This window comes from Lontra canadensis, unplaced genomic scaffold, assembly GCF_010015895.1.
Source record: "Lontra canadensis isolate GAN:19392208 unplaced genomic scaffold, GSC_riverotter_1.0 scaffold88, whole genome shotgun sequence".
NCBI classification, from domain to species: domain Eukaryota; kingdom Metazoa; phylum Chordata; class Mammalia; order Carnivora; family Mustelidae; genus Lontra; species Lontra canadensis.
Window position 1 is genome coordinate 2,929,357 of NW_022631082.1, and position 26,483 is coordinate 2,955,839.

The window sequence follows — 26,483 nt, forward strand, 5'->3', positions numbered from 1 at the left end:
TTCCTTAACTGTAAAATGCCAAAGAAAATATTCCCTAGCAAGAGTGGTAGTCATGAAGAAATTTCTATTTAAAATTTAAAATATGTTAAAAGTAAAATGATTATGACTTATGTGAATGACTCAGCACATTGTCCCACAGTAAAGGCTCAATAAATGAGAACTAAAATCATTTTTTCCAATGATCTGTGAAAGTTAACACAGATTACATTTTCCCCAAATGGCCATCCCTGAAACTAGGTGGGGTTTTCTTCTTTATCCCAGGTATTGTCGCATTTATATCTTATACTTCTATTGGTCCCATCATCGGTGAGAGTTTTGCGTCTAAGGAAAATCTAATGACAAAGGAAAAATTGCATAATTTCTACCTGAACTCCAAGGTAGTGAGTGGTACAGTGGGATCCAGAAAGAACATCTCACTCTCCGTGTCTGTTAATTTCACATTTCAGCATGAAAAGGTATGTGAGAACCAGGTGACTCTATTACATGTACAGGGATTTCATAATTAAATGGGAATGTTTCCATGCTGATGAATTCACAGGTTGGAAGTCTGTAAAAATGAAATTGAATCTCACTCATCTGGGAGACAGGGTGTTGGAAAGTCCAAAATAAACCAAGGGTGTGATATGGCTTCCTGAGAAACTGGGGTATCCCTGAGCTGTATTGAGGAGATAACTTCAGAATCAGCCTCTCAACTCTCCCCCAAGACTCTGGATATGTCTGACTTGTCAAACCGGTCCAAATAAAACTGGTCAGGGTTTAAGAAGTCATCAATCCAGACCAGCATGTGAGATGAGTGGTAGTCCTTAGGTATTTTTGAAGTGCTTCCTAATGGCTGTAACAAGGCATCATACCAGGCACATTCCAATAGAAAAGTTTTCAAGGTTTTAGAACTTTGCCAAAATTAAAATTGATTTGTCTTCTTCAAAGGCGTTGTTTGCCGTGTAAACAATTACCCCAGAACTTGGCAACTTAAAGTGATATGAATTTATTATCTCATTCTGTTTCTTTAGGTCAGGAATCTGGGTGTAGCTTTATTGGATGGCTCTAGCTCAAGGTTTCTCAAAAGTTTTCTGTCAAGATAGTGGCTGGGTGTTGTCACCAGCAGATTTCACTGAGGCTAAAGGGTTTGTTTTAAAGGTGGATCCACCCTGTAGCTGGTGGCAAGAGGCTTCTGTTTTTGCCATGTGTGGCTCTCTGAGAGCTGCTTCACTGTTTTCATGGCATGGCAGTTGGTTTCCATGAGTGCTCCAAGAGAGACTGCTCCCAAGGAAGTGGAGTTAGACTTGGCATTTTGAAGGGAGTGCCAAATAATTGATGGACATTTCTTAAACCAGTACATGGAGAGTTGCTGCTGAACAAACTGGGTTCAAGTCCCGGCTCCCTTCCCACTCACTAGTTAGGCAAATTACCCAGCCTTCTGTGCTGAGCACAGTCCAGATGCTGAGGTTCTGTTACTGGTAATAGTAATGTGCTTCTTAATGTGTAGGATAAATGAGTCCACGTGTATAAAGCCCTTAAAATAGTGCCTGACATCAACAAATGGTGCTGGGAAAATTGGATATCTGTGTGCTAAAGAGCAAATGGACTCTTACACCATACAGAACATGAACACAAGATGGATCAAAGACATAAATGCAAGACCTAGAACTATCAAACTTCTAGAAGAAAACATAGTTGAAAAGCTTCATTACTTAAATTTGGCAAGAGTTTCTCAGTTATGACATCAAAAGAACAAGCAACAAAAGTAGAAATAGATAAATGGGCGACACAAAACTAGAAACTTCTGTGCATCAAAGGACACAGTCAATAGAGTGAAAAGCTAACCCATGGAATGGGAGAAAATACCTGCTAAAGGTTTAATACTCAGAATACATAAAGAACGTCTACAAGTCAACAACAGCAACAAAATACCTCTATTTAAAAGAGAGAGAGAGATAGAAAAAGGATCTGAACACATGTTTCTCAAAAGATGATATACAAATGTTCAAGAAGCATATGCAAAGATGCTGGAAGTCACTAACCATTAGGTAAATGTAAATCAAAACCGCAATGACATATCACTTCATATCCATTAGTATGGCTACTATAAAAACAAAACAAGATGAAGAGGGAGAGAAATTGGAATCACTGTGAAATGTTGGTAGGAATAGTAAATGGCGCAGCCACTATGGAAGATAGTATGATTGTTCCTCAAACGCTTGAACCTAGTATTACTGTATGAAATAATATTGAATAGTATTTAGCTTTTTTAAAAAAATGAGCATTGGGTGTTATATGTAAGTGATAAATCACTAAATTCTACACCTGAAATCAATTTTACCATATACATTAAATAATTAGAATTTAAATAAAAACTTGAAAAATAAAGAAATACAATTTTGATATATGTTACAACAGGGATGAACCTTGAGGACATTTTGTTAAGTGAAATATGCCAGACACAGAAAGAAAAATATTATAATCTTCCATTTTGTATAAGGTCCCCAGAGTAGTCAGGTTCTTAGAAACAGAAAGTCAAAGAATGTTTGCCAGGAGCTGCAGGGAGAGAAATGAGCAGTTATTTTTTTAATGGTCAGTGTTTCAGTTTTACAAAATGAAAAAAAGTTGTGGACAGGACACCTGGGTGGCTCAGTTGATTAAGTGTCAGCCTTCTGCTCAGGTCATGATCTCAGCATTCTGGGATCAATCCTACATTGGGCTTCTTGCTCAGTGGGGAGCCTGTTCTCCTTCTGCTTGTTCTCATTCTCTCTCTCTCTCTCTCTGACAAATTAAAAAAAAAGTTCTGGAGATGGGTTGCACAAAAATGTGAATTTATTTAACATTATGGTGCTGTCCACTCAAAAATGGTTAGGTTGGGAAATTTTTATATTATGCAATTTTTACCATAATAAAACCTTTATTAAAAAATCTGACACATAGGGGTGCCTGGGTGGCTCAGTCGGTTAAAGCCTCTGCCTACGGCTCAGGTCATGATCTCAGGGTCCTGGGATCGAGCCCTGCATCAGGCTGTCTGCTCAGTAGGGAGCCTACTTCTTCCTCTCTCTCTCTCTCTCTGCCTGCCTCTCTGCCTACTTGTGATCTGTTGTCAAATAAATAAGTAAAATCTTTTTTTTTTAATCTGACACATAGTAAGAATTCCAAAGCATTAGATACCATTAATTTCTAGGCTCAGCCTTTGTTGATTTTTTTAAAATGCAATTACATGGGAATTTCAGAACACAGGAAGTGGTGAGCACTCAGAATATTTTTTACTGCCTTTTATTTCCTGTCAAAGGAAATATTTAAAACCTCTAAATATCAAATAAGCAATATTCAGACACCACTTCCCCCTTTTCCCAGCTCTTGGCTGAACACAGGATTTTTTTTTTTTTTCTTACAAACAGCCTTAGACCTGGATTAAGGAAAGAAACAGATTTTTGTCTCCTTCATATAATCAAACTTTGGGCATGATTGAGGGGCCATGTGAAAGCATTCTGACCCATTTATACCCCCCACTGGGGCCCATTATACTTAAGTTGTTCACTTGTAGCAGCTTCAATGAGCAAGTCCTTTTCTGTGTCAAATCACAGAACAGTGAACCAACACTTTTGTGCATGTACTGTATTTTGGGGTATGCCCCAACACATGCATCTGGGACAGTAACAGAATCTACACCATAAGCTGCTGTGGAGGTTAATCGAGTTATTCCATGCTGAGTCTAGAGATTGGTGCCTACATATGTAGATATCTGTCAGTGTTGTCTCTGTTGGTGACAAGGACAATTTCAAGGGAGAAAAGAACTACTAGTTAGGAACTCAACAGATATTTTCTCTTCTTCAGGAAATCACATTGCCTTGACATCAAAAATTATCTCCTTTTTCTTCCCTCTTCTCATTTACCTTACAAATGAGAGAGACAGTAGGTAGGATGGTTAAGACTTACAGCTCTGAAGTCAGAACTCCAGGAGTGGAATCCTATCTCCTCAATTATCACCAGCTTCCAACTGTCAGTTTCCTCCTGTGTAAAAGGAGTATATGAATACCTACCTTTGTAGTAAATGAGATAATAGACACAAAATGCCTAGTATATTTTGGAATATGAACAACAATCAGTAAATGTTAGTTATTCTATGACTGGGATAAGGCAATGTGGTTATTCTCCAGATGAAGACAGAAAATGAGCAGTCCATCTGTGTCTACTGGCAAGGGTCGTCTTGGTCTAATGAAGGCTGTCAAGTTATTTCTTCAGATGAAAATCAAACCCTTTGCAGCTGCAACCACCTCTCCAGCTTTGCCATCCTCATGGCATCCACCAAATTAAAGGTAATCTCTACTTTTGTAAATAAACTTACCTTTCATTGAAGTGGAACATTATCAAGTTCTAGTAAAAAGAAGATTGAATGCATTCTGACATTGAACAGAGAGCGGTTTTAAAGCACGCCCTCTATTCATGAAAGGCTGTCAACATTTTCAGTGGAAATCACTAGAATGTTCACCTGGAAGTGTTAGCCATTAAGTGCTTCTCACAGTTTCCTGTTCCTAAGAACCATAGGTTGGGGTGTTTATTTATAATGCAGATTCTTGGCTCCATTTCCAAGAGATTTGGATTCTGAAAACCTGGTGTGAGGTCAGGGGCCTGCATTTTACAAGGGGATTCATTCCCTAGACAAATATTCCTCAAGCATCTAGGACCACTAAGTGTGTGGAAGATACCCAACGCTTCTGTGAATGGGGACATAGTAAGTAATGAACCTCAGAATAAGTGAACTGTATTGTATGTTACAAACTTCTCTCTCTGATATGGGGAAGTGACAACAGGGACAACTCTGTGCTCCCTCAACACAGAGGGAAAGAATGTCAAACATCTCCTGAATAACTCTTTACCTTTACATTGATCATACATTGAACTAATATTTGGAACCTATTGGGTTAAAGAAAATATACTAGAGTTCCTGGGTGGTTGGTTAAGCTCAATTGGTTAAGCAACTGCCTTTGGCGCAGGTCATGATCCTGGAGCCCCAGGATTGAGTCCCAAGTTGGGCTCCCTGCTCAACAGGGAGTCTGCTTCTCTGACCCTCGCCCCTCTCATGCTCTCTCAATCTCTCTCTCAAATAAATAAATAAAATATCTTGGAAAAAAAGAAAACATAGTAGTAAATTATTTTATGTCTCCTTTTACATTTTTAATGGGGCTACCAGAATATGTAAAATTACTTCATAGGGTATATGTTTTTTGAAAAAACCCACTTTATTGAGATATCCTTGGTATGTAAAAATTGTATATATTTAAGGTGAACAACATGATGTTTTAGTATATGTGTATGCATTATGACAAGATCTTCATGGTCAAGATACATAACTTACCCGTCACCTCTATATAGGTGTCCTGTCATGTGTGTCTGTGATGAGAAGGTTTAAGATCTACCTTCTTAGCAAATTTCAAGTATACAATATAGCATTGTTAACTGTTGATACCATGCTGCACATTAGATCCCCAGAACTCAGTGAGCTTTCATAACTGAAGCTTGATGCTGCTTGGCACATCTCCTCATTTTCCCCTCCTCCCAGCCTTTGGCAACCAACATTCTACTCTCTGCTTCTGTGAATTAGACTATTTTGGAGTCTGCATATATGTGTGATCATACAATATTGGTTTTCCTGTGTCCAGCTTGCTTCATTTGGCCTGATGTTCTCAGGATTCATCCATGTTGTTGCAAATAGCAGGATTACCTTCTTTATTAATGCTGAGTAATACTCCACTATAGTAATGTAATGCATACACCTCAGTGTCTTTACTCATCCATCCATCAATGGTTATTAGGTTGATTCCATATCTTGGCTATTGTGAATGATGCAACTGTGATATTTCTATGGGCCATGCCAGTTTGGTGGTTTCAGTTTTCCAACAGTACTGTGTAGAAAATGCTCTTAATGCCTCTATTAACTTGCCAGGACTGTGATGACAAAGTTTCATGGTCTGGGTGGCTTAAACAACAGAAACTTATTTTGTCGCAGATCTAGAATCTGGAAGTCCAAGTTCAAGGTGCTGGCAGGATTTTTTTTTCCTGAGGCATCTCTCCTTGGCTTCCTACTCCCTGTGTCTTCACATGGTCCTCCGTCTCTACCTGTCTGTTTCCAAATTTCTTATAAGGGCACCAGTCTTACTGGATCAGGGCCCACCCTAATGACATCATGTAACTCAGTTAACCCTGTCTCCAAATACAGTCAGATTCTGAGGTCCTTGGGATTAGTACTTTTACATATTAGTTTGTGGGTGAGGAACACAATTCAGCCTGTAATACTGCCTCCATTTTAAATATGGGGACACCAGATCTCAGAGAGCTAAAGTCATTTGTTTGGGGGACAGACCTGGGACACCCATCAGGCACATAACAACATAACTGGAAACTCTAATGGATTTCTTCTTTTGCGGCTCATAGGTGGATCCTGTGCTGACCATGATCACATACGTGGGGTTGAGTCTCTCTCTGCTGTGCCTCTTCCTGGCAGTCCTTACCTTCCTCCTGTGCCGACCCATCCAGAACATCAGCACCTCCCTCCACCTGCAGCTCTCCATCTGCCTCTTCCTGGCCCACCTGCTCTTCCTCACGGGCATTGACCGGACAGAGCCCAAGGTAGGAGAATTAGCTGAGACTCACTTTTCTGTGAACATTTCTAGCGGCTTTGCTGCTATGCACTTGAAGCCCAAGGAAGGGCTAGCTAGATGTAGGAAAAGGGAAGGAAGGTCCAAAAATTTGGATGGACAGTTCAACCCCCATTGCCAATGGCTGCTCATTTTAGTGCTATCAATAGTGGGTCTCTGGGAATGAATATTAGAAGGGAGTTCACTGGCTATGAAATGGTAAAAGTAGGGGTCCCTGGGTGGTTCAGTCAGTTGGGCATCCAACTCTTGGTTTTGGCTTCAGACATGACCTCAGGGTCATGAAATTGAGCCCCGCATCACTCACACTCCGTGAGGAGTCTGCTTCCCCTCTTCTACTTCCTCTGTCCCTCTTCCCTCTCTCTCAAATAAATGAATAAATCTCTAAAAAAAAGAAATGGTGAAAATTACATATCTAATCAAAATTAATTTATTATAGGGGTGCTTGGGTGGCTCAGTGGGTTAAAGCTTCTGCCTTTGGCTCAGTTCATGATCCCAGGGTCGAGGAATCGAGTCCTGCATTGGGCTCTCTGCTCAGCGGGAAGCCTGCTTCCTCCTCTCTCTCTCTTTCTCTCTCTCTCTCTCTGCCTGCCTCTCCACCTACTTGAGATCTCTGTCAATATAAATAAAATCTTTTTAAAAATTAATTTATTTTAAGTTGGCAAACCTAAAGCGCGAGTAGAGGAAGTAACTTGCCTAATATTATATAATGGGTTTTATGAGGTTTTAGTTAAGAACCTGACTGTCCTTCACTTAATTCGGGGCACACAGCTCTAGATCTGCACTTTGTAACAGAACCTCCTGTTAGGATAAAAATATTCTATATGTGAACTCTTCAATATAGGAGTGACTGGCCACATGTGGCTATTAAGCACTTGACTTTGGCTGGTGTAACTGAGGAACTGACTCTTCAATTCTGTTTTAATTTTTTTAAGATTTTATTTATTTATTTGACAGAGAGAGACACAGCAAGAGAGCGAACACAAGCAGGGGGAGTGGGAGAGGGAGAAGCAGGCTTCCCGCCAAGCAGAGAGCCTGACACAGGGCTCAATCCCAGGACCCTGGGATCATTACCTGAGCCAAAGACAGACACTTAATGACTGAGCCACCCCGGCACCCCTTAAATTCTGTTTAATTTTAATGAATTTAAATGTAAATAGTCCCATGAGTGTCTCCTAGCCATAAGGTAGACTGTGCAGATCTGTAGATATCAAGCTTATTCTGCAAAGAAGGACACTGAAGTGTTTATTTTGTGAATATTTGTTAAAATATAGTTCCTCTAAAGCCATTGGGTCACCTTTCAGCACTTTGCTAAGTGAAAACGTTGAACATAGGATACTCGGCTCTCTTGGATAGTATTTTATGCATGAGTGAGATGAATCTAAGTCAAAGGTCAAAAAAATTATTTCCCAGACCTAATTGTCAGCAGTTCCTTTCTGTTGAGTCTGCTTGTGGTTTTTAATTAAAAAAGAGTTGCCAGTATCTGGGTACTTACCTCAAAGAAGGAGCATTGGGTCTTATATGCAAACAATGACTCATGGAACACTACATCAAAAACTAATGAGGTACTATATGGTGACTAATGTAACACAATACAAAAAATCTTTTTTAAATTAAAAATGTTTTAAAAACTTTTATATCAACATGGACAGGATGGGAGGAGATTATGCTGAGTGAAATAAGTCAAGTAGAGAAAGTCAATTATCATACGGTTTCACTTACTTGTGGAGCATAAGGAATAACATGGAGGACATTAGGATAAGGAAAGGAAAGGTGAATTGGGGGAAATCAGAGGGGGTGATGAACCATGAGAGCCTGTGGACTCTGAGAAACAAACTGAGGGTTTTGGAGGGGTGGGGGGTTGGGCCTGGTGGTGGGTATTAAGGAGGGCACATATTGCATGGAGCACTGGGTATGGTGCATAAACAATGAATCCTGGAATACCGAAAAAATAAAATAAATTTAAAAAAATTTTTAAAGATAATTAAAGAAAAAGAATTTGAAAATAAGTTCTGAAAGAGACATTTGCACAACCATGTTCACAGTACCATTGTTCACAATAGCCAAAGGTAAAAACAACCTGTGTGTCTTGACAGACGCAGGTACAAGAAGTGCTGTATATACATAGGATGGAATATTATTCAGCCTTAAAAAGGAAGGACATACTGACACTTGCTACAACCTGGATGGACCTTGGGGACATTGTGCTTAATGAAATAAACCAGTCACAAAAGGACACATCCTGTCTGATTCCACTCATAGAGGGTCCCTAAAAGACTTACACATATTCACAGAGACAGAGTCGATGGTGGGAACCTGGGGTGGGGGAGGGTCGGAAGGTCAGTGTTTCAAGGGGACAGATTTCAGTTTTGCAAAATGAAGAGTTCTGGAGATGGATGGTGGGGACGGCTGCACAACAGGTGAATGTACTTAACACTCACAGGCATTGACTAGACCATGAACCATGCACTCATAAATAGTAAGATGGTAACTTTTGTGTTATGTACTGTGTATTTCCCCACAGTTTTTTTCTTTTTAACTGTCCGCATTTAAAAACTGAGAGATTTTGCTCAACAATTCAGATTTCCAGGTGTGTGTGTGCATATGTTTTAAAGAAAGGAAACACTGGCAATATTAGGCTCACATTCTTTTTTTATTATTATTATGTTAGTTAGTCACCATGCAGTACATCTCTGGTTTTTGATGTTGTATTCCAAGTTCATTGTTTACATATAACACCCAGTGCTCTGTGCAATACGTGCCCTATTACTCAGCCATCAGACATGATGAATACCCAACTTTTGCATCAACCTGGGCTCACATTCTTGAATGGAAACCATTGCTGGAGCTGAAAGCAACTGCTGCTTTTCGGAAGGGTCATGTGGCACAGTTCCAACCCCTACCTCTTCCCTAACACTTGCCCGCTTGACAGATACATGCTCCCTGCCTGGCCCTCCACAGTTTTTGAGTTTGCCACCATGAGTCAACCCAGAGAGGTACAGGAACTCAACCCAAGCATCTTGCTCTGCACGACTGTGTTCCAGTGACCTTGTATCCCCTTTGCTCCAAGGAATGGTGAACATTGTTCTCTGTGCACCCGTAAGGTTCTCCCAACTTTTGTCTCCCCTCCAGGTGCTGTGCTCCATCATCGCTGGGGTGCTGCACTACCTCTACCTGGCTTCCTTCACCTGGATGCTCCTTGAAGGGCTGCAGCTTTTCCTAACTGTCAAGAACCTCAAAGTGGCCAACTACATCAGTTCAGGGAAGTTCAAGAGGAGGTTCATATATCCTTTTGGCTACGGGATCCCAGCTGTGATTGTAGCTGTGTCTGCAGGGCTTGGACACACCAGTTATGGAACAGAAACTCAGTAAGCACAGTGTCTTTGTTATGAGGAAGTAACAATACAAATATGAACTCCAATGTATTAAACATCTACTACCTGTGCTATTGAAGGCTCTGTGGGCCCCCCAGGAAACAAAGCAGACAATAAGCAAATAGACATGCAATATGATGTTAGGCTGTGATAGCTACCACCACAGAAAGCAAAGTAGAGAAATGGGGATATATGTGAGGTGATATTTGAAATAGTGTGGTCAGAGGGACCCCTAAGAGGTAAACTTCCTATGACATATGTTATTTGATTTTTGAAAAGTCTTATTGTGTTTATTTCCCAGTGCTGTTCGAACAAATTAGCTCAAACTTGGTGGCTTAAAACCACGCAATCTTGTTATCTTAGAGTTCTGTAGGTCAGAAGTCCATCATGGGTCTCACTGAGCTAAAAACAAGGTATCAGCATGTACATTCCATCTTGGGCCTGGAGGGGCTTTTCCAGCCTTCAGGGGCCACCCATATTCCTCAGCTCATGTCCCCCTTCCTCTGTGTTCAGAGTTGGCAACATTGCGCCTCTCTGACCTTCGGATCTCCTTCTGACTCTCTTCTGTCTCTCCTTTCCACTTCTAAGAACACATGTGATTCCATGGGATCCACTCAAGTAATCCAGGGTAATCTATCTCCCCATTCCAAGATACTTACACTCAATTATATCTGCAAAGTCCCTTTTGCTTTGTAAAGTAGCAATTCACAAATTCTGGGCATTAGGAATTGGACACCTTCGGAGTAGAGAGAAGTTCAAGTTATTCTATCACACCTATAAATTTATTTTCTTTCATAATTTGTTCTAACTTGCAAAACTATTTTTAGGAACAAGTGGGCAATCATGGGTTTAGGGTGGACATAATTTTGGACATAATTTTGGAAAAGAAATAACATACAAAAAAGTCTCCTTTGAACTAAGCAGTAAACAACATATTTTTGAAATACAACTTGAGGGGGCGCCTGGGTGGCTCAGTGGGTTAAAGCCTCTGCCCTCAGCTCGGGTCAGGATTCCAGGGTCCTGGGATTGAGCCCTGCTTCGGACTCCCTGCTCAGCAAGAAGCCTGCTTCTCCCTTTCCTGCTCGCCCTGTGTTCCTTCTCTCTGTGTGTGTCTCTCTGTCAAATAAATAAATAAAATCTTAAAAAAAAAAAGAAAGAAAGAAATACAACTTGAGGAAAGGGTACCATCCTTTATGGATGAAAATCAGAGTTGAAACTAAATATTTTTGTTACTAAAAGCCAAATCTGTGTTTATCCTGTTATTGGTCTATTCCAGTGATTCTCAGGTAGGGGTGATTTTGTCCCCCACAAGGGACTTTCAGCAGTGTCTGGAGACCTTTTTTGTTGTCACAACTTGAGGGAGACAGGTGGCCAGAGATGCTACTGAATGTTTTGTGGTGCACAGGTCAACCCCACTGTCAAGAACCATGGGTCCCAAATGTCAGTAGTGCCAAGACAGAGGAAATCTGGTCTATTCAAAGCCACCGCTCTGAGTTTGTATTTGAATTCTGATAATGGAAGGATGGGGCAGCATTCACTGGGTCCTTGATGCTTAACTGAATGAATGGTCTGGGCCACTATACCCAGAATATAAGTTTTCCAAGAATGTTAATCATTGTTTTTCTCCATGTTATGGTTGTCATTGTTTTATTATTATTTCACCCTAACCCAGTTCCTGTGCCCATTTTTCTCCCTATGTTTCAGTTTAGGGAAAGATTTTTTTTAAGATCTTATTTATTTATTTGACACTGAGAGAGAGAGAGAACAAGCAGGGGGAGCTGCAGGCAGAGGGAGAGGGAGAAGCAGACTCCCCGCTGAGCAGAGAGCCCTATGCGGGACTAGAGCCCAAGACCCTGAGATCATGACCTGAGCCAAAGGCAGCTGCCTAACTGACTGAGTCACCCAGGTGCCCGAGAAAGATTTTTTTTTTAATGCACATGATATAATGTGCTAATGATGTACTATAGGGTGTATAATGTAATATATATGCATATATATAATATATATTATATATATATAATATAGGATGTATAATGTAATAAGCTAATGTTGTACTATACGGTGACTAATGTAACATAATGAAATAAATTTATTTGCTTACAATGTTTATTTTTATTATTATTCTTATTATATTATGTTAGTCATCATACAGTAGTACATCACTAGTTTTTGATGTACTGTTCCAAGATTTACTGTTTACGTATAACATCCCAGTGCTCTATGCAATATGTGCCCTCCTTCATAATTTTTTTAACTTTTAAAAACTTTAAAAGTTAAAAAAAATAAAAATAAATAAATGCATTTGTTTCTTTTTATGAAGATCTGGAAAGTTGTTTGTTCTGTTTTTCAGCTGCTGGCTCAGCTTCCATGGAAGATTTATTTGGAGCTTCATGGGACCTGTTTTTGTTATTATTTTGGTAGGTGTATAATTTCTGTTGTCACTTTGGATATAGAAAATACTGCGTTTAGTGATATGACAAAGGGAATCATTGGATAGAGACCTATTTAAATTTTCTTTAGAGTCTTTAGACTTAGAACAGTACATACTAAGAGATTATATATGGACACTTCTCTTTGTGGAAAGAGTCACATCTGAGCTGAGATGAAGACATCACATGTTACCTCAGCAGAATCACTGATGATTTGGCTTTCTAAAAAAATATGTGGTCACAGACAATCAGCTTTTTAAAAATTATAATAAAATCATTTAACATGAGCTGTATCCTCTTAGTAAAATTTTAGGGGTTCAATGCAGTATTGTCAACCATGGACATGATGGCATCATACAGCAGAGCTCTAGAGTGTAATCAGCTTGCATGACTGGAACATTATACCTCCTGAATCATGATTCTTTATATCCCTTTTCCAGCCCCAGACCCCAACACCACAATCCTACTCTCTGCTTCTATGAGTTTGACTATTTGGACACCTCGTGTAAGTGAAGTCATGCCGTATTAGTCCTTCTGTGACTGGCTTATTTCACCTACCATCATGTCCTAAAGGTTCATCCATGTGGCCACATAGTGTAAGGTCTCCTTCTTTTTTAGGGCCGAGCAATATTCCACTGTGTCTGTCCATCTATTTACACAATGAGCTGTCGCTATCAAATCTACTCTATCCATTCTCTTAATGGACACTTAGGTTGTTTACGCATCTTGGCTTTTGTGAATAATGCCACATGGAGTATGGGAGTGTGGATGTCTCTTCCAGATTTGGACTTCAATTCCTTTTTTATTATCTAAATTCAATTAGCCAACATATAGTCCATTATTAGTTTCAGATGTAGTGTTCAAAGATTTGTCATTGCATATAACACCCAGTGCTCATCCCAACACAAACTCAATTCTTTAGGATAGATATCCAGAAGTGGGATTGCTGGATCACAAGTCAGTTAATATCTTAAATATTTTGAAGAAGCTCCATACTGTTGTCTACAGCAGCTGTACCAACTTACATTCCCACCAACAGGTGTGCAAGTGTCCCAATTTCCTCACATGTTCACCAACACTAGTTATCTTTTTCATTACAAATAAGTTAAAATTCACAAGAACTTGCAAAAATAGTTCAAAGAGTTCCAAGTAGCCTTCACTCAGCTTTACTCAAAGATAATATTTTACATAATCATGGTAAAATACCAAAACCAGGAAAATTACATTCGTATAGTCACATCAACTAGACTATAGGCCTCAATCAGATTTCCTTTCTGAATTAATAGAATGTGTTTTGCAAACACAATTTGACCATCAATCTTGGGTGTTTTTTAATGGTTGTGTAAAACATTTAGTGATCCTAAAATTTTGTTATGAAAAGGGCATGCCAATAGGGGGAGGGGGGAGCAAACAATGGAAAATGTAAGCACCAAAATGGAAATAGTGCTTATCTCTGAATATGAGTTTCTTTGCCAGAATTTCAGATAAGTTCTGTCTGTTTTTCTGCATTTTCCTAATTTTGGATAATGAACATATATCGCTTTTCTGATCATAAAAAAACGGAGGCTAATTTTTTAAAAAATTAAGGCATATGCAACTAATGGACTGTTGAACACAACATCAAAAACTAATGATGTACTGTATGTTGGCTAACAGCATAATCATAGAAAATAATCGAAGCATATATCCAGAGAGTTTCAGAAATCCTAAACATATTTTACAAGTTTCAAGAATTAATTCCTTTTTTAAATTTCATTTTTTCAGTGTTCCAATGTCATTTCCTATTTAATTGTAAATATTAGATATTAGCCTACTTTAAACTCTGTTCTTCGTGTCATTTCCACAGATCAATTTTTCCTTCTATCTGACTACGCTATGCATTTTAAAAAACCAGCTTAGCTCCCTCAATAATGAATTACCCAGGATGCACAACACAAGGTAGGTGGGCACAGAGCCAGAAAATGCAAAAGAGGTTTGTTTTTTTTCCCCCCTCCAGAATATTTCACTGTGTAAAGTGAGGGCAGTGATTCTAAAATGAGGGGTTATTTTCTGGAGACATTTTTGGTTGTCGCAAGATGGGATGGAGGGTGAAGAGGGGAAGGCTGCTACTGGCATCTAGATGTTAGTGACCTGGGATGCCGTTAAGCATCCTATGACACACAGGACAGCCCCCCACATACACATATATACACACAAAGGTGATCTACCCAAATGTCAGTAGTGGTGAAGTTAAGAAACCCTGAATTAAGAGAATAATGTCTTTGCAGTTTCCCTTATTTTTATAATTTTGGGGAATGTATATGGTCCAGGTAAGAAGCAAAGTTTATCCAGCACATGAATCTCTAATAGGGTTGTATTTCTACAAGAAGTCGTTTTCAGTACTTAATGTTGTGATTTATAAGTTTTAATTAATATTATTGTATTAACTTGTTTTATGCACAGTGTTATTTAGGTACATAGTAAGAACACTAGATCAGGAGGTAGCTGCCATTGAAAAGATAATTTGTTATACTCACAGACCCTGAGAGGAAAGGCATGCTGTGCCACGAGAGGGGGATTTTCTGGGGAAACACCGGAGTTGGCTAGCAGGCAGGGGACAGGGGAAATTGTAGGCAAGTGCCTTTATTGTGGTGTCTGTGGGAAAGAGGTATAGCAGGGTAAACAGGCTTAGGATCGACTAGTTTGAAAAATTCCAGTAAGAGACTCTTTTTTTAATTTATTTTATTTAAATTCAATTAGTTAACATATAGTGTAACATTAGTTTCCAATGTAGAGTTGTTATTCATCCATTGCATGACTTAATGTTTACTAAGTGCCCATTATATCAAGTGCCCTCCTTAATGCCCATCACCCAGTTACCCCATCCCCCCACCCACCTCCCCTCCAGCAACCCCTCCAGCAATGTTTCCTAGAGTTAAGAGTCTCTTATGGTTTGTCTCCCTCTCTGATTTCATCTTATTCTATTTTTCCCATCCTTCCCCTATGATCCTCTGTTTTGTTTCTTAAATTACACATATGAGTGAAACCATATGATAATTGTCTTTCTCTGATTGACTTATTTCACTCAGCATAATTCCCTCCAGTTCCATCCACATCCATGTAAATGGTAAGATTTCATCTTTTTTTTTAATTTTATTTTTTATAAACATATATTTTTTTCCCCAGGGGTACAGGTCTGTGAATCTCCAGGTTTACACACTTCACAGCACTCACCATAGCACATACCCTACCCAATGTCCATAACCCCACCCCCCCCAACCCCCCTCCCCCCAGCAACCCTCAGTTTGTTTTGTGAGATTAAGAGTCACTTATGGTTTGTCTCCCCCCAATCCCAACTTCTTTCATTTACTCTTCTCCTACCCCATTAACCCCCCATGTTGCATCTCCTCTCCCTCATATCAGGGAGATCATATGATAGTTGTCTTTCTCTGATTGACTTCTTTCGCTAAGCATGATACCCTCTAGTTCCATCCACGTTGTTGCAAATGGCAAGATTTCATTTCTTTTGATGGCTGCATAGTATTCCATTGTATATATATACCACATCTTCTTTATCCATTCGTCTGTTGATGGACATCTAGGTTCTTTAAGATTTCATCTTTTTTGATGGCTGGGTAATATTCCATTGTGTGTGTGTGTATATATATATACCATCTCTTCTTTATCCATTCATCTGTCAATGGACATCTTGGCTCTTTACATAGTTGAGTTATTGTGGACATTGCTACTATAAACATTGGGGTGCGGGTGCCCCTTCAGATCATGTTTTTTTTTTCTTTTGGGTAAATACCTAGTATTACAATTGCTGGGTTGTAGGGTAGCTCTATTTTTAACTTCTTGAGGAACCTCCGTACTGTTTCCCATAGTGGCTGTACCAGCTTGCATTCCCACCAACAGTGTAAGAGGGTTCTCCTTCTCCACATCTTCACCAACATTGTTGTTTCCTGTTTTGTTAATTTTAGCCATTCTGACTGGGATGAGGTGGTATCTCATTGTGGTTTTGACTTGTATTATCCTGATGCCAAGTAATGTGGAGTAATTTTTCATGTGTCTGTTGGCCATTTGTATGTCTTCTTTGGAGAAGTATCTATTCATGTCTTCTGCCCATTTCTTTTCCAGATTCTTTGGTTTTGGGGTGTTGAGATTGATAAGTACTTTATAAATCTTAGATACTAACCCTTTATCTGGTAAGACATTTGCAAATATCTTTTCCCATTCTGTAGGTTGTTTTTGGTTTTGTTGACTATTTCCTTTACTGTGCAAAAGCTTTTATCTTGATGTAGTCCCAATAGTTCATTTTTGCTTTTGTTTCCCTTGCCTTTGGAGACATGTCTAGCAAGAACTTGCTGTGACCAAGATCAAAAATGTTGCTGCCTATGTTCTCCTCTAAGATTTTGATGGATTCCTGTCTCAAATTTAGGTCTTCCATCTATTTTGAGTCTATTTTTGTGTGTGGTGTAAGGAAATGGTCCAGTTTCATTCTTCCTCATGTGGCTGTCCAATTTTCCCAACACCATTTGTTGAAGAGACTGTCTTTTTACCATTGGATGTTCTTTCCTGCTTTGTCAAAGATCAGTTGACCATAGAGTTGAGGGTCCATTTCTGGGTTCTCTATTTTCTTCCATTGATCTATGTGTCTGTTTTTGTGCCAGTACCATACTGTCTTGATGACGACAGATTTGTAGTAAGAGCTTGAAGTCTGGAATTGTGATCCCACCATCTTTGGTTTTCTTTTTCAACATTCCTCTGGCTATTTGGGTTTTTTTCTTGTTCCCTATAAATTTGAGAGACTCTTAACTATAGGAAAACACACTGAGGGTTGTGGAAGGGAGGTGGTTGTGGGGATAGAGTAACTAACTGGGTGATGGGCATTAAGGAGGGCACTTAATGTAATAAGCACTGGGTGTTGTATGCAACTGATGAATCACTGAACTCTACCTCTGAAACTAATAATACACTATATGTTAATTAAATTTAAATAAAATTTTTTAAAAAGAAAAGAAAAATTCCAGTGTGTTTCTGGGCATAGGGACTGTCCCCATTTGTCTGGTACCTGGCCCTGGGATGATTAAGGCAGATGAATAGTGGCCTGGAACGTGAGAGACCCATAAAGGAGGTGGTTGAGGGTGTGAGCTTTGGGTTGGTTGGTTTGCATTTGAAAGGTACGCTCTAAGAATTGGCTAACCCCAGGAGGGGCAGGCCAGGGGCGGGGGGCGGTCGGCAAGGTTCCAGTTGTCACAGCAACAGACTACAGAAAATAAAAAACATAGTTAATACACTTATAGTATATAATTCTAATAAATGCCATTATGTTAATATTATGAATACTGGAACATATGCTATTTCATTATACCAAAAAAAAAGTATACTTTTTGTATATTTGTAATGTATTACTTTCTATCAATAATTACATGGGATATTTAACACTTCACAATATATTATACTAGCATTACATACCAGTCAGTCTCTATAACACTCCTGCCAGGGGTAATCATGTTGAACAGGTTGACATTCTAAGTCCTGAAGCCCTGAAGCAAGAGTAAAACCATCCCAGTATGTGAGAGAAACCATTGCCATGAGCCATGGAGCCGAGATGAATAACATCATGCTGTGTCTTGGTTTTGGCAGGATGCTGGCATTCAAAGCCATTGCTCAGCTTTTCATTTTGGGCTGTTCTTGGGGCCTTGGCTTCTTTCTGGTGGAAGGAGTACTGACTCCCATCAGGTCAGTAGTGGCCTATTCCTTCACCATCATCAATGTCCTACAGGGCGTCTACATCTACCTGGTCTACTGCCTTCTCAATCACAAGGTAAACCAGTCTGTCCTCCACATATTCCACTGCCTCTGGGTTTCTCACGTTCTGCTGCTACTTTCTGTCTCTTGGGCTTCTCCATTGCTTGGGTACTGGTTGTGTATGTGTGTTTGGGGGATGGAGGGGTGAGGGAGGTGGGGCTCTTTCTTCCACATCTTAACTTTTGTCCCAGGGACCACCTTTCCAGGATTTGTCTTTCTTGCTTCCAGTCATTTGAACCTGCACTGAAGTAGTAGAAACTGGGTAGAGCCATACAAGGCCCACAATGAGACGTTGAGAATCTGACAATGAGAAAAAAAAATGGGGAAAACACAGTAAATGCTGAAAAATCGTTGTATAGGACTTTACAAAAAATCCCTATGCTATGAAAACAATTCTGGCTTATTACATTTAAATACTGAGTTTGTAATTGTAAACGTGGGCTAATTCTTAGAATGACAAAAGAATCAAATGTTGACTTTGAAGGGGCATTATTTTATGCATTATGGTGTGGGAGCTATGATAGAATGATTTTTATGTGATGCTCAATTTTTGTAAACTGCAATTTCACACAAATAGTTTGGAATTTGTTAATTTTACAAGGATCTCTGAATCTTTTGATAGCTTAATCATTTTCTTGGGTGTGTCTATCTTGTCGTGATTCTTTTTAGAGTTTCACTTTTTTAAATTATCTGGTCCAATTTGCAAGATTTTTGTCTATTGTAAGGGTTGGCAAACTTTTCTTAAAGTATGAGGAAATATTTTTGGCTTTGCAGGCTATAAGATTTCTGTTTGTAGCTATTCACCTGTGCTCTAGTACCATGAAAGTGCCCATAGACAGTATATCAATGAATGGGCAAGGCAAAACTTTATTTACACAAATAAGTAATGGACTACATTGGGCCTGGGGGTATACGTTGCTGACCCCTGGTCTATTGTGTTTTGAAAATTCTCCAACATCACAGTCACTGATTTCATGAGCTTACAGATTTTTAAATTTTTTTATTATGTTATGTTTGTCACCATAAAGTACATCATTAGTTTTTGATGCAGTGTTCCAAGATTCATTGTTTGCATATAACACCCAGTGCTCCATGCAATACTTGCCCTCCTTAATAACTATCTCTGGGCTAACCCATCCTCCCCACCCCCATCCCCTCTAAACCCCTCAGTCCATAGTCTCTCATGGTTTCTCTTCCCCTCCGATTCCCCCCACTTCACTTTTCCCTTCCTTCTCCTCCATGCTATTCCTTATGTTCCACAAATAAGTGAAACTGTATGATAATTGTCTTTCTCTGCTTGACTTATTTCATTTTCACAAGATTTTCAATTTCAATTTGCAATCATTTTCATTGGGACTTACTAATTGGATGTTTTACTGGCTGGTATAATTAGGGGTGTGAAAAAATACAGTAAGTACCACGTGTAATGCTATTAAACATGTGATGGGTATTAAGGTCACATGTTGTGATGAACACTGGGTGTTACACGCAACTGATGAATCATTGAACACTGCATCAAGAACTAATGATGTCCTATATGTTGGCTAACTGAACATAGTAAAAAAATAAAAATAAAGGTCATTTTCAGCAAAAAAAAAAAAAAAATATATATATATATATATATCTTTAAGTCATCTCTACACCCAGTGTGGGGCTCAAATTTATAACCCTGAGACCAAGAGTCATATGTTCCACAGACTGAGACAGCCAGGTGCCCCACATGTAATGCAATTAATGTTCAATCATTAAATTTATATGGTAGCTAGTTAACAAAATGAAGTAAATTTTTCTCAATCATTTCATTGCAACTTAAATTTAAAATACAATAAAAAATTTAATACAACTGAACCCTTTAGAAACAAGGAAAAATAAGACAGTAGCAAAAGTACACAAATACAGGGGTGCCTGGGTGGCTCAGTGGGTTAAAGCCTCTGCCTTTGGCTCAGGTCATGATCCCAGGGTCCTGGGATTGAACCCCGCGTCAGGCTCTCCGCCCAGCGGGGAGGCTGCTCCCCGCCCCACCTATCTCTCTGCCTACTTGTGATCTCTGTCTGTCAAATAAATAAATAAATAATCTTTAAAATAAAATAAAATACCATAAAAATACTTAAAACTTTCATGCCTTATCAAACTACAATTGTATCTTTTCCCTCTGTATGATCCTTATACGTGTTTCACAAAGTCACTCCAGGGACAAAACTGACCCCTAGTGACATGCCGGATGAGGGTCAAAACTAACATTCAGCAATTAGGGACATCTGACTGGGAACCAAACTTGAGTGCTCTGCTTGTTAGGGAGTATTGTGGGGGACTTCTGTCACAAGTGCCCTCATCATAAGGAGACCCCTCATATTTCTCTTCATTGCTTGCATTGCATGCTCATGAGGTCTCATTCTGAATAACAGCCATTTAGTACACTCTCCAATGAAGACATACAAATGGCTATCAGACACATGAAAAAATGTTCATCATCAGTAGCCATCAGGGAGATTCAAATTAAAACCACATTGAGATATCACCTTACACCAGTTAGAATGGCCAAAATTAGCAAGACAGGAAACAACATGTGTTGGAGGGGATGTGGAGAAAGGGGAACCCTCTTACACTGTTGGTGGGAATGCAAGTTGGTGCAGCCTCTTGGGAGAACAGTGTGGAGATTTCTCAAGAAATTAAAAATAGAACTTCCCTATGACCCTGCAATTGCACTACATTCCTTTTTTTAATTTAAATTCAATTAGCCAACATTACATACATTCCTTTAATGCAACGTTTTAAATTATTTTCATGTTATAAACCTTAGTCTCAAGTTTTCTTACCTGAAGACTAATCATAATTATGATTTTTTAAAAAGATTTTATTCATTTCTTTGACACAGAGAGAGCAAGATCACAAGCAGGCAGAGACAGGCAGAGAGGGGGGGGGAAGAAGGCTCCCACTGAGCAGGGAGCCTGATGCAGGGCTCAGTTGCGGGACCCTGAGATCATGACCTGGGCTGAAGACAGAGGCTTAACCATCTGAGCCACCCAGGCACCCCATAAATATGACTTTTGATACATAAATGATATACATATATGATCCATAAATAGGATTCAAAATAAGTTAAAATATCATGAAATTTCCAACATTACAATAAAGATATAAAATCATAGCTAATATCACTAATATCCATCTATTATCACTTATTCAATTGACACATGCGTGCCTATTTGGAATGGTGCATGTAGTAAACATCATCAAAAGAGATAGGAACTGCAATGAACATTGGTGTACAAGTATCCATCTAAATCCCTATGTTCAAGTCTTTCAGATGTAGCTAGGGGTAGAATTTCTGGGTCCTGTGGTATTTCTGTCTGCATGTTAAAGGAACCACAGTGGTTTTCCACAATGGAGCACCATTTTCCATTCCCATCAGCAATGTACAGAGGTTCCAAATTCTCCACATCCTCACCAACAGTAGTTATCATTTAAAAAGTCATATGGCCATCCTAGTAGATATGAAGTGGTATCCCATACAATGGACTACTATCCAGCCATAAAAAGGAATGAAGTTTTGATACATTCTACAGCAAGGATAAATCTTGAAAACATGATGCTAAATAAAATGAGCCAAAGATCATGGGCAAATTTTGTGTGATTCCACTTACATGAAACATCTACAGTAGGTAAATTCATATGGACAGAATATAGATTAGACGTTACTAGTGGCTGGGGAGTGGAGATGGGAAGGTGCTGCTTGATGGCTATCAGGGTGATAAGAAAGTTTCCAAAATGGATGGCAGTGATGATTGCACAATGTCATGAATATAATTAACGCCACTGAACTGTATACCCAAAAAATGGTTACAGTGGCAAATTTATGTTATAAATGCTCCATCATAATGAAAATTGTAAAAAAAAATGTGCTAATGATATAAATGCAATTCACAAAACATTAATGGGAGGGTCGCTATAGCCAATGAGTGAGGTTGCAAATCACTTGAAAAACTGGCAGGGGAAGGGAGGAAGGAATTCACGCCTTCCAGACCCTATTTTATGGCATTCATCCCTTGTTCATACTCTCTGAAATGAGGTCCATTTCTGTGTGCTTGCATGTTAGGTACGAGAAGAATACAGACACTGGTTCAAGAAGATGAGGAAAAGGACAGAAACTGGCAACTATGACTTGTTTGGCTCAGTCACCCAGACCAAAACGGTAAGATTTCCTCTTCTCGCATTTCATGCTTTTACCCATATCTGACCCTTCCTGATTTCATCCATTTGAGATACCTGATCCTTGCTTTTCAAAGAGGGAGCAGTCTTCAAAAATGAGTATCTTCAGCCAAGGGTGGAATCTTTCTGGATTTATTTGTACAAAACTCTACTGGCATATTTCACATTAATTTGAGCTTCTTTAGAAGCAAGAACATGGAATTCTTCTTTTGTCCCAAGGACTTAGAGCTGGTTCACAGAAGCAGACACTCTGGGGCTATAAGCAACAGAAACATGAAGGGAAACATGAAGTTTCTTATTTAAGTAAAATTTCTTTGCAAGTCCAGAATGGTCACTAACCTTGATTAACTCAGTTAAAGTTGGTCTGTAAAGTTTTCATGAAAAGAGAAGAAGATGGGTCTGAATACAGTAAGAACAGAAGAGAAAAAACAGAGATACCCATTGCTTCTCCTCAATATTTTATTAGGGAAAATGTTCGGACATAGGAAAGGGTTTTTTTCAGATTTTATTTATTCATTTGAGACAGAGAGATACAGAGAGAGAGAGAGAGCATAAGCAGGGGGAAAGGCAGAAGCAGGCTCTCTCATGAGCGAGGAGCCCAATGCAGGGCTCGATCCCAGGACCCTGAGATCATGTCCTGAGTTGAAGTCAGTCATTTAACCATCTGAGCCACCCAGGTGCCCCCAGACATAGGAAAGTTTTAATAATTTTACAATGAATATCCATCTATACACTACCTGTAGTCTACAATTAACATTTTCATGCAGTAGCATTATCTCATCTCTGCCCATCTATCCATCCCCAATCACTACATTACACTTTCTTATTTTTTATATGATTCCATTTTAATCATTCAGTCTGTAGCTTTCAGAAATCCAAATCTGCTGCTTTTGTTCTTTGAGGTGAATCATCCGTGAACACTTAAGTCCATCAGCAATTTTCTTTTGGTCTCTTATAGCTACACACTGTGCTGAGTCCTGGGGAGTCAAAAGCTCCCCGAAGATTAAAATCTCCAAATGAGATGAGTTAATGCTAGTAAAGCATTTGGAATAATGCTGGCAGATAATAAGAGCCATATCAGGGGTGCCTGGGTGGCTCAGTGGGTTAAGCCTCTGCCTTTGGCTCAGGTCATGATCTCAGGGTCCTGGGATAGAGCACCGCATTGGGCTTTCTGCTCACAGGAGCTGCTTCTCCGTCTCTCTCTGCCTCTCTGCCTGCTTGTGATCTCTGTCTGTCAAATAAATAAATAAAATCTTTTTTTAAAAAGAGCCATATCAGTATTTGTTAGAGAAAAGCACAAATGAATAGTGCAATCCACACAGTGGAGGTCATGGGCATTGAATGTGTGGGCTCCCTTCAGTATTTCCACCCACAGCTTTCTCTCAGAAATCTGGGGACACTCAGATTCTGAAACCCAGGGTTTGAAGATTGTTTCTACATGATGTTCAGCTTTCTTTATTTTTGTCCCAGAGCCTTCAAAGCTAAGCCAGGCATTTCTTCCTCTTTGCTGCTTCAGACCTTGAAAAAGGCCAGTGGGAACTGAACAAGCAGCTTGATCGAAAGGTGTAAATCAGAGGCTCATAATTAGTGTATCATAAACTATAACAATAATCTGGGAATGGTGTGGTTTAGTGGAAAGAGCGAAACATAGGGGAAGCATGATACAGAGAAAGGGAGAGATAGATCATGCGGAGATTCGGTTAGGAGTGAGAAAAGAAGGCATCTCATTAACCACTAGAAGCTGTTGAAGATTGACCCATTCTAGCTGCAACTCAGCAACCTTCTCTTTATCTGACCGTGAGCAGATGTTTTCAGCTCTGTGGTCCTCAGCTCCTTCTGTCCATTGAGGATGCTAAAGCCGTGTGATCGTTCAACAAATATGCACTGACAACTGGTCTGTGCCGGTCACTGTCTAAGCATTGAGAGCACAATGGTAAAGAACAGAGCTGTTCCCAACTTCAGAGAATTCAGTGAGTGAAAAGATGGAAACCGACTAATCATCACACGGGCCATGACTCATCGGGTTCTCTTTCCGGCAGATTACTTGAAACCTCCAGTAGATAATCTTTTGATGCAATAGCTTATATGGCTCTTTGATTTTAATCTGGAAAGTACCTACCAACCTGTTCTTTTACTTATAATTGGCACGTCATTAATGCGTTTTCTTTCCCTTCTGTCAATTTCCCAAATGGAGGTGGAAAAGACAGTGGACTTTCCTGGGAAAAGCAGCAATGTATCCTCATAGCATAACGTAACCCATGCTCCAGACTCATTACCAGCTTTCCTGAGAGTGAAGAGGAAGATCGAGAATAAAGCAACTTATTAAAAGGTGTTTGGGTAACTCTTCCAGCATCCCCTGGACATGTGAATGGAAGTTGTGTTTTTATTCTATAACATGGTTTGGGGAGCTTCCTTCAAAATCTTAGCTCCTATTCTCATACTTGGTAGATATATACCCAGTTTGCCGTGGAAGCAAACTATTCTCTCTCTCTCTTCCTCTCTCCCTCCCTTCCTCTTTCCTCCCTTCCTCCATCTTTCATTTTACATTGGAGCATGGCTACCATCTGTCACTATACAACATTATTAAAATATCAATGACTATATGCCCTGTGCTATACATTTCATCCCTATGACTTTCATAACTGGAAGCCTAGATCTCCCACTCACCGTACCCATTTGCCCATCTCCCCCATACCCTCCCTACTGGCAACCATCAGTTTGTTCTCTGTACTTATAGGTCTGATTCTGGTTTTTGTTTGTTTATTCATTTGTTTTGTTTTTTAGATTCCACATATAAGTGAAATCATATGGCATTTGTCTTTATCTGTCTCTCTTATTTCACTTAGCATAATATCCTCTAGTTCCATCCATATTGTCACAAATGGCAAGATCTCACCCTTTTATGGCTGAATTATATTCCATTGTATATATAGACCACATCTTCTTTATCCATTCATCTATTGATGGACACAGGTTTCTTCCACATATTGGCTATTGTAAATAATGCTGCAATAAACATAGGGGTGCATATATCTTTTCAAATTAGTGTTTTGGTTTTCTTTGGGTTAATACCCAGTAGCGGAATTACTGAATCATATGGTATTTCTTTTTTTTTTTTTTTTTGAGAATACTTTAAGATTTATTTTTAAATTTTCCAATACTCAATGAAGGCAACAAAAAATGACAAAAAACATAACAAACACTGTATGCTAACTCTTTAAATTTCTCCTGTTTTTCTGATCTTTGTTAAGATAGACAGATGCAGATACTTTTAATACTTAGCATTGATTTTATCCTTCTTTTTGTACCAATTTGCATTTGTGTTATTTTATTATTTTTTTAATCATTTTTAAAATTTATTTTCAGCATAACAGTATTCATTGTTTTTGTACCACACCCAGTGCTCCATGCAATCCGTGTGTTGGAGGGGATGTGGAGAAAGGGGAACCCTCTTACACTGTTGGTGGGAATGCAAGTTGGTGCAGCCACTTTGGAGAACAGTGTGAAGATTCCTCAAGAAATTAAAAATAGAGCTTCCCTATGACCCTGCAATTGCACTACTGGGTATTTACCCCAAAGATACAGATGTAGTGAAAAGAAGGGCCATCTGTACTCCAATGTTTATAGCATACTGTTTTCCATAGCGGTTGCACCAATTTACAGTCCTACCAACAGTGCCCTTTTCTCCGTGTCTTCACCAACACTTGTTATTTCTTGTCTTTTTTATTCTAGCCATTCTAACTGGTATGAGGCAATATCTCATTGTGATTTTGATTTGCATTTCCCTGTTGATGAGTGATGTTGAACCTATTTTCATGTGTCTGTTGGCCATCTGTATATCCTCTCTGGAAAAATGTCTATTCAGATTCCATACCCTTTTCTTAATCAGATTGTGTATTTTGGTGTTGAGTTGTGTAAGTTTTTTATATATTTTAGATACTAACCCCTTATTGAATATATCATTTGCAAATATCATCTTCTATCCAATAGGTTTCCTTTTCATTTAGTTGATGATTTTCTTGCTGTGCATAAGTTTTTGT

General features: G+C 39.2%; 1 protein-coding gene across 1 annotated transcript in view; it reads left to right on the forward strand.

Annotated features, from left to right (window-relative positions):
- LOC116882832 (putative adhesion G protein-coupled receptor E4P) overlaps window positions 1-24,688 on the forward strand; it is a 33,072-nt gene extending 8,384 nt beyond the window's left edge. The window contains exons 6-14 of the mRNA XM_032883464.1: window positions 262-455; window positions 4,143-4,301; window positions 6,418-6,612; window positions 9,771-10,006; window positions 12,363-12,429; window positions 14,288-14,379; window positions 18,070-18,250; window positions 22,331-22,426; window positions 24,638-24,688. Coding sequence (XP_032739355.1) covers window positions 262-455; window positions 4,143-4,301; window positions 6,418-6,612; window positions 9,771-10,006; window positions 12,363-12,429; window positions 14,288-14,379; window positions 18,070-18,250; window positions 22,331-22,426; window positions 24,638-24,688 — 1,271 coding nt within the window. The remainder of the gene's footprint in view (window positions 1-261; window positions 456-4,142; window positions 4,302-6,417; window positions 6,613-9,770; window positions 10,007-12,362; window positions 12,430-14,287; window positions 14,380-18,069; window positions 18,251-22,330; window positions 22,427-24,637) is intronic.
- The last annotated feature ends 1,795 nt before the right edge of the window (window positions 24,689-26,483 follow it).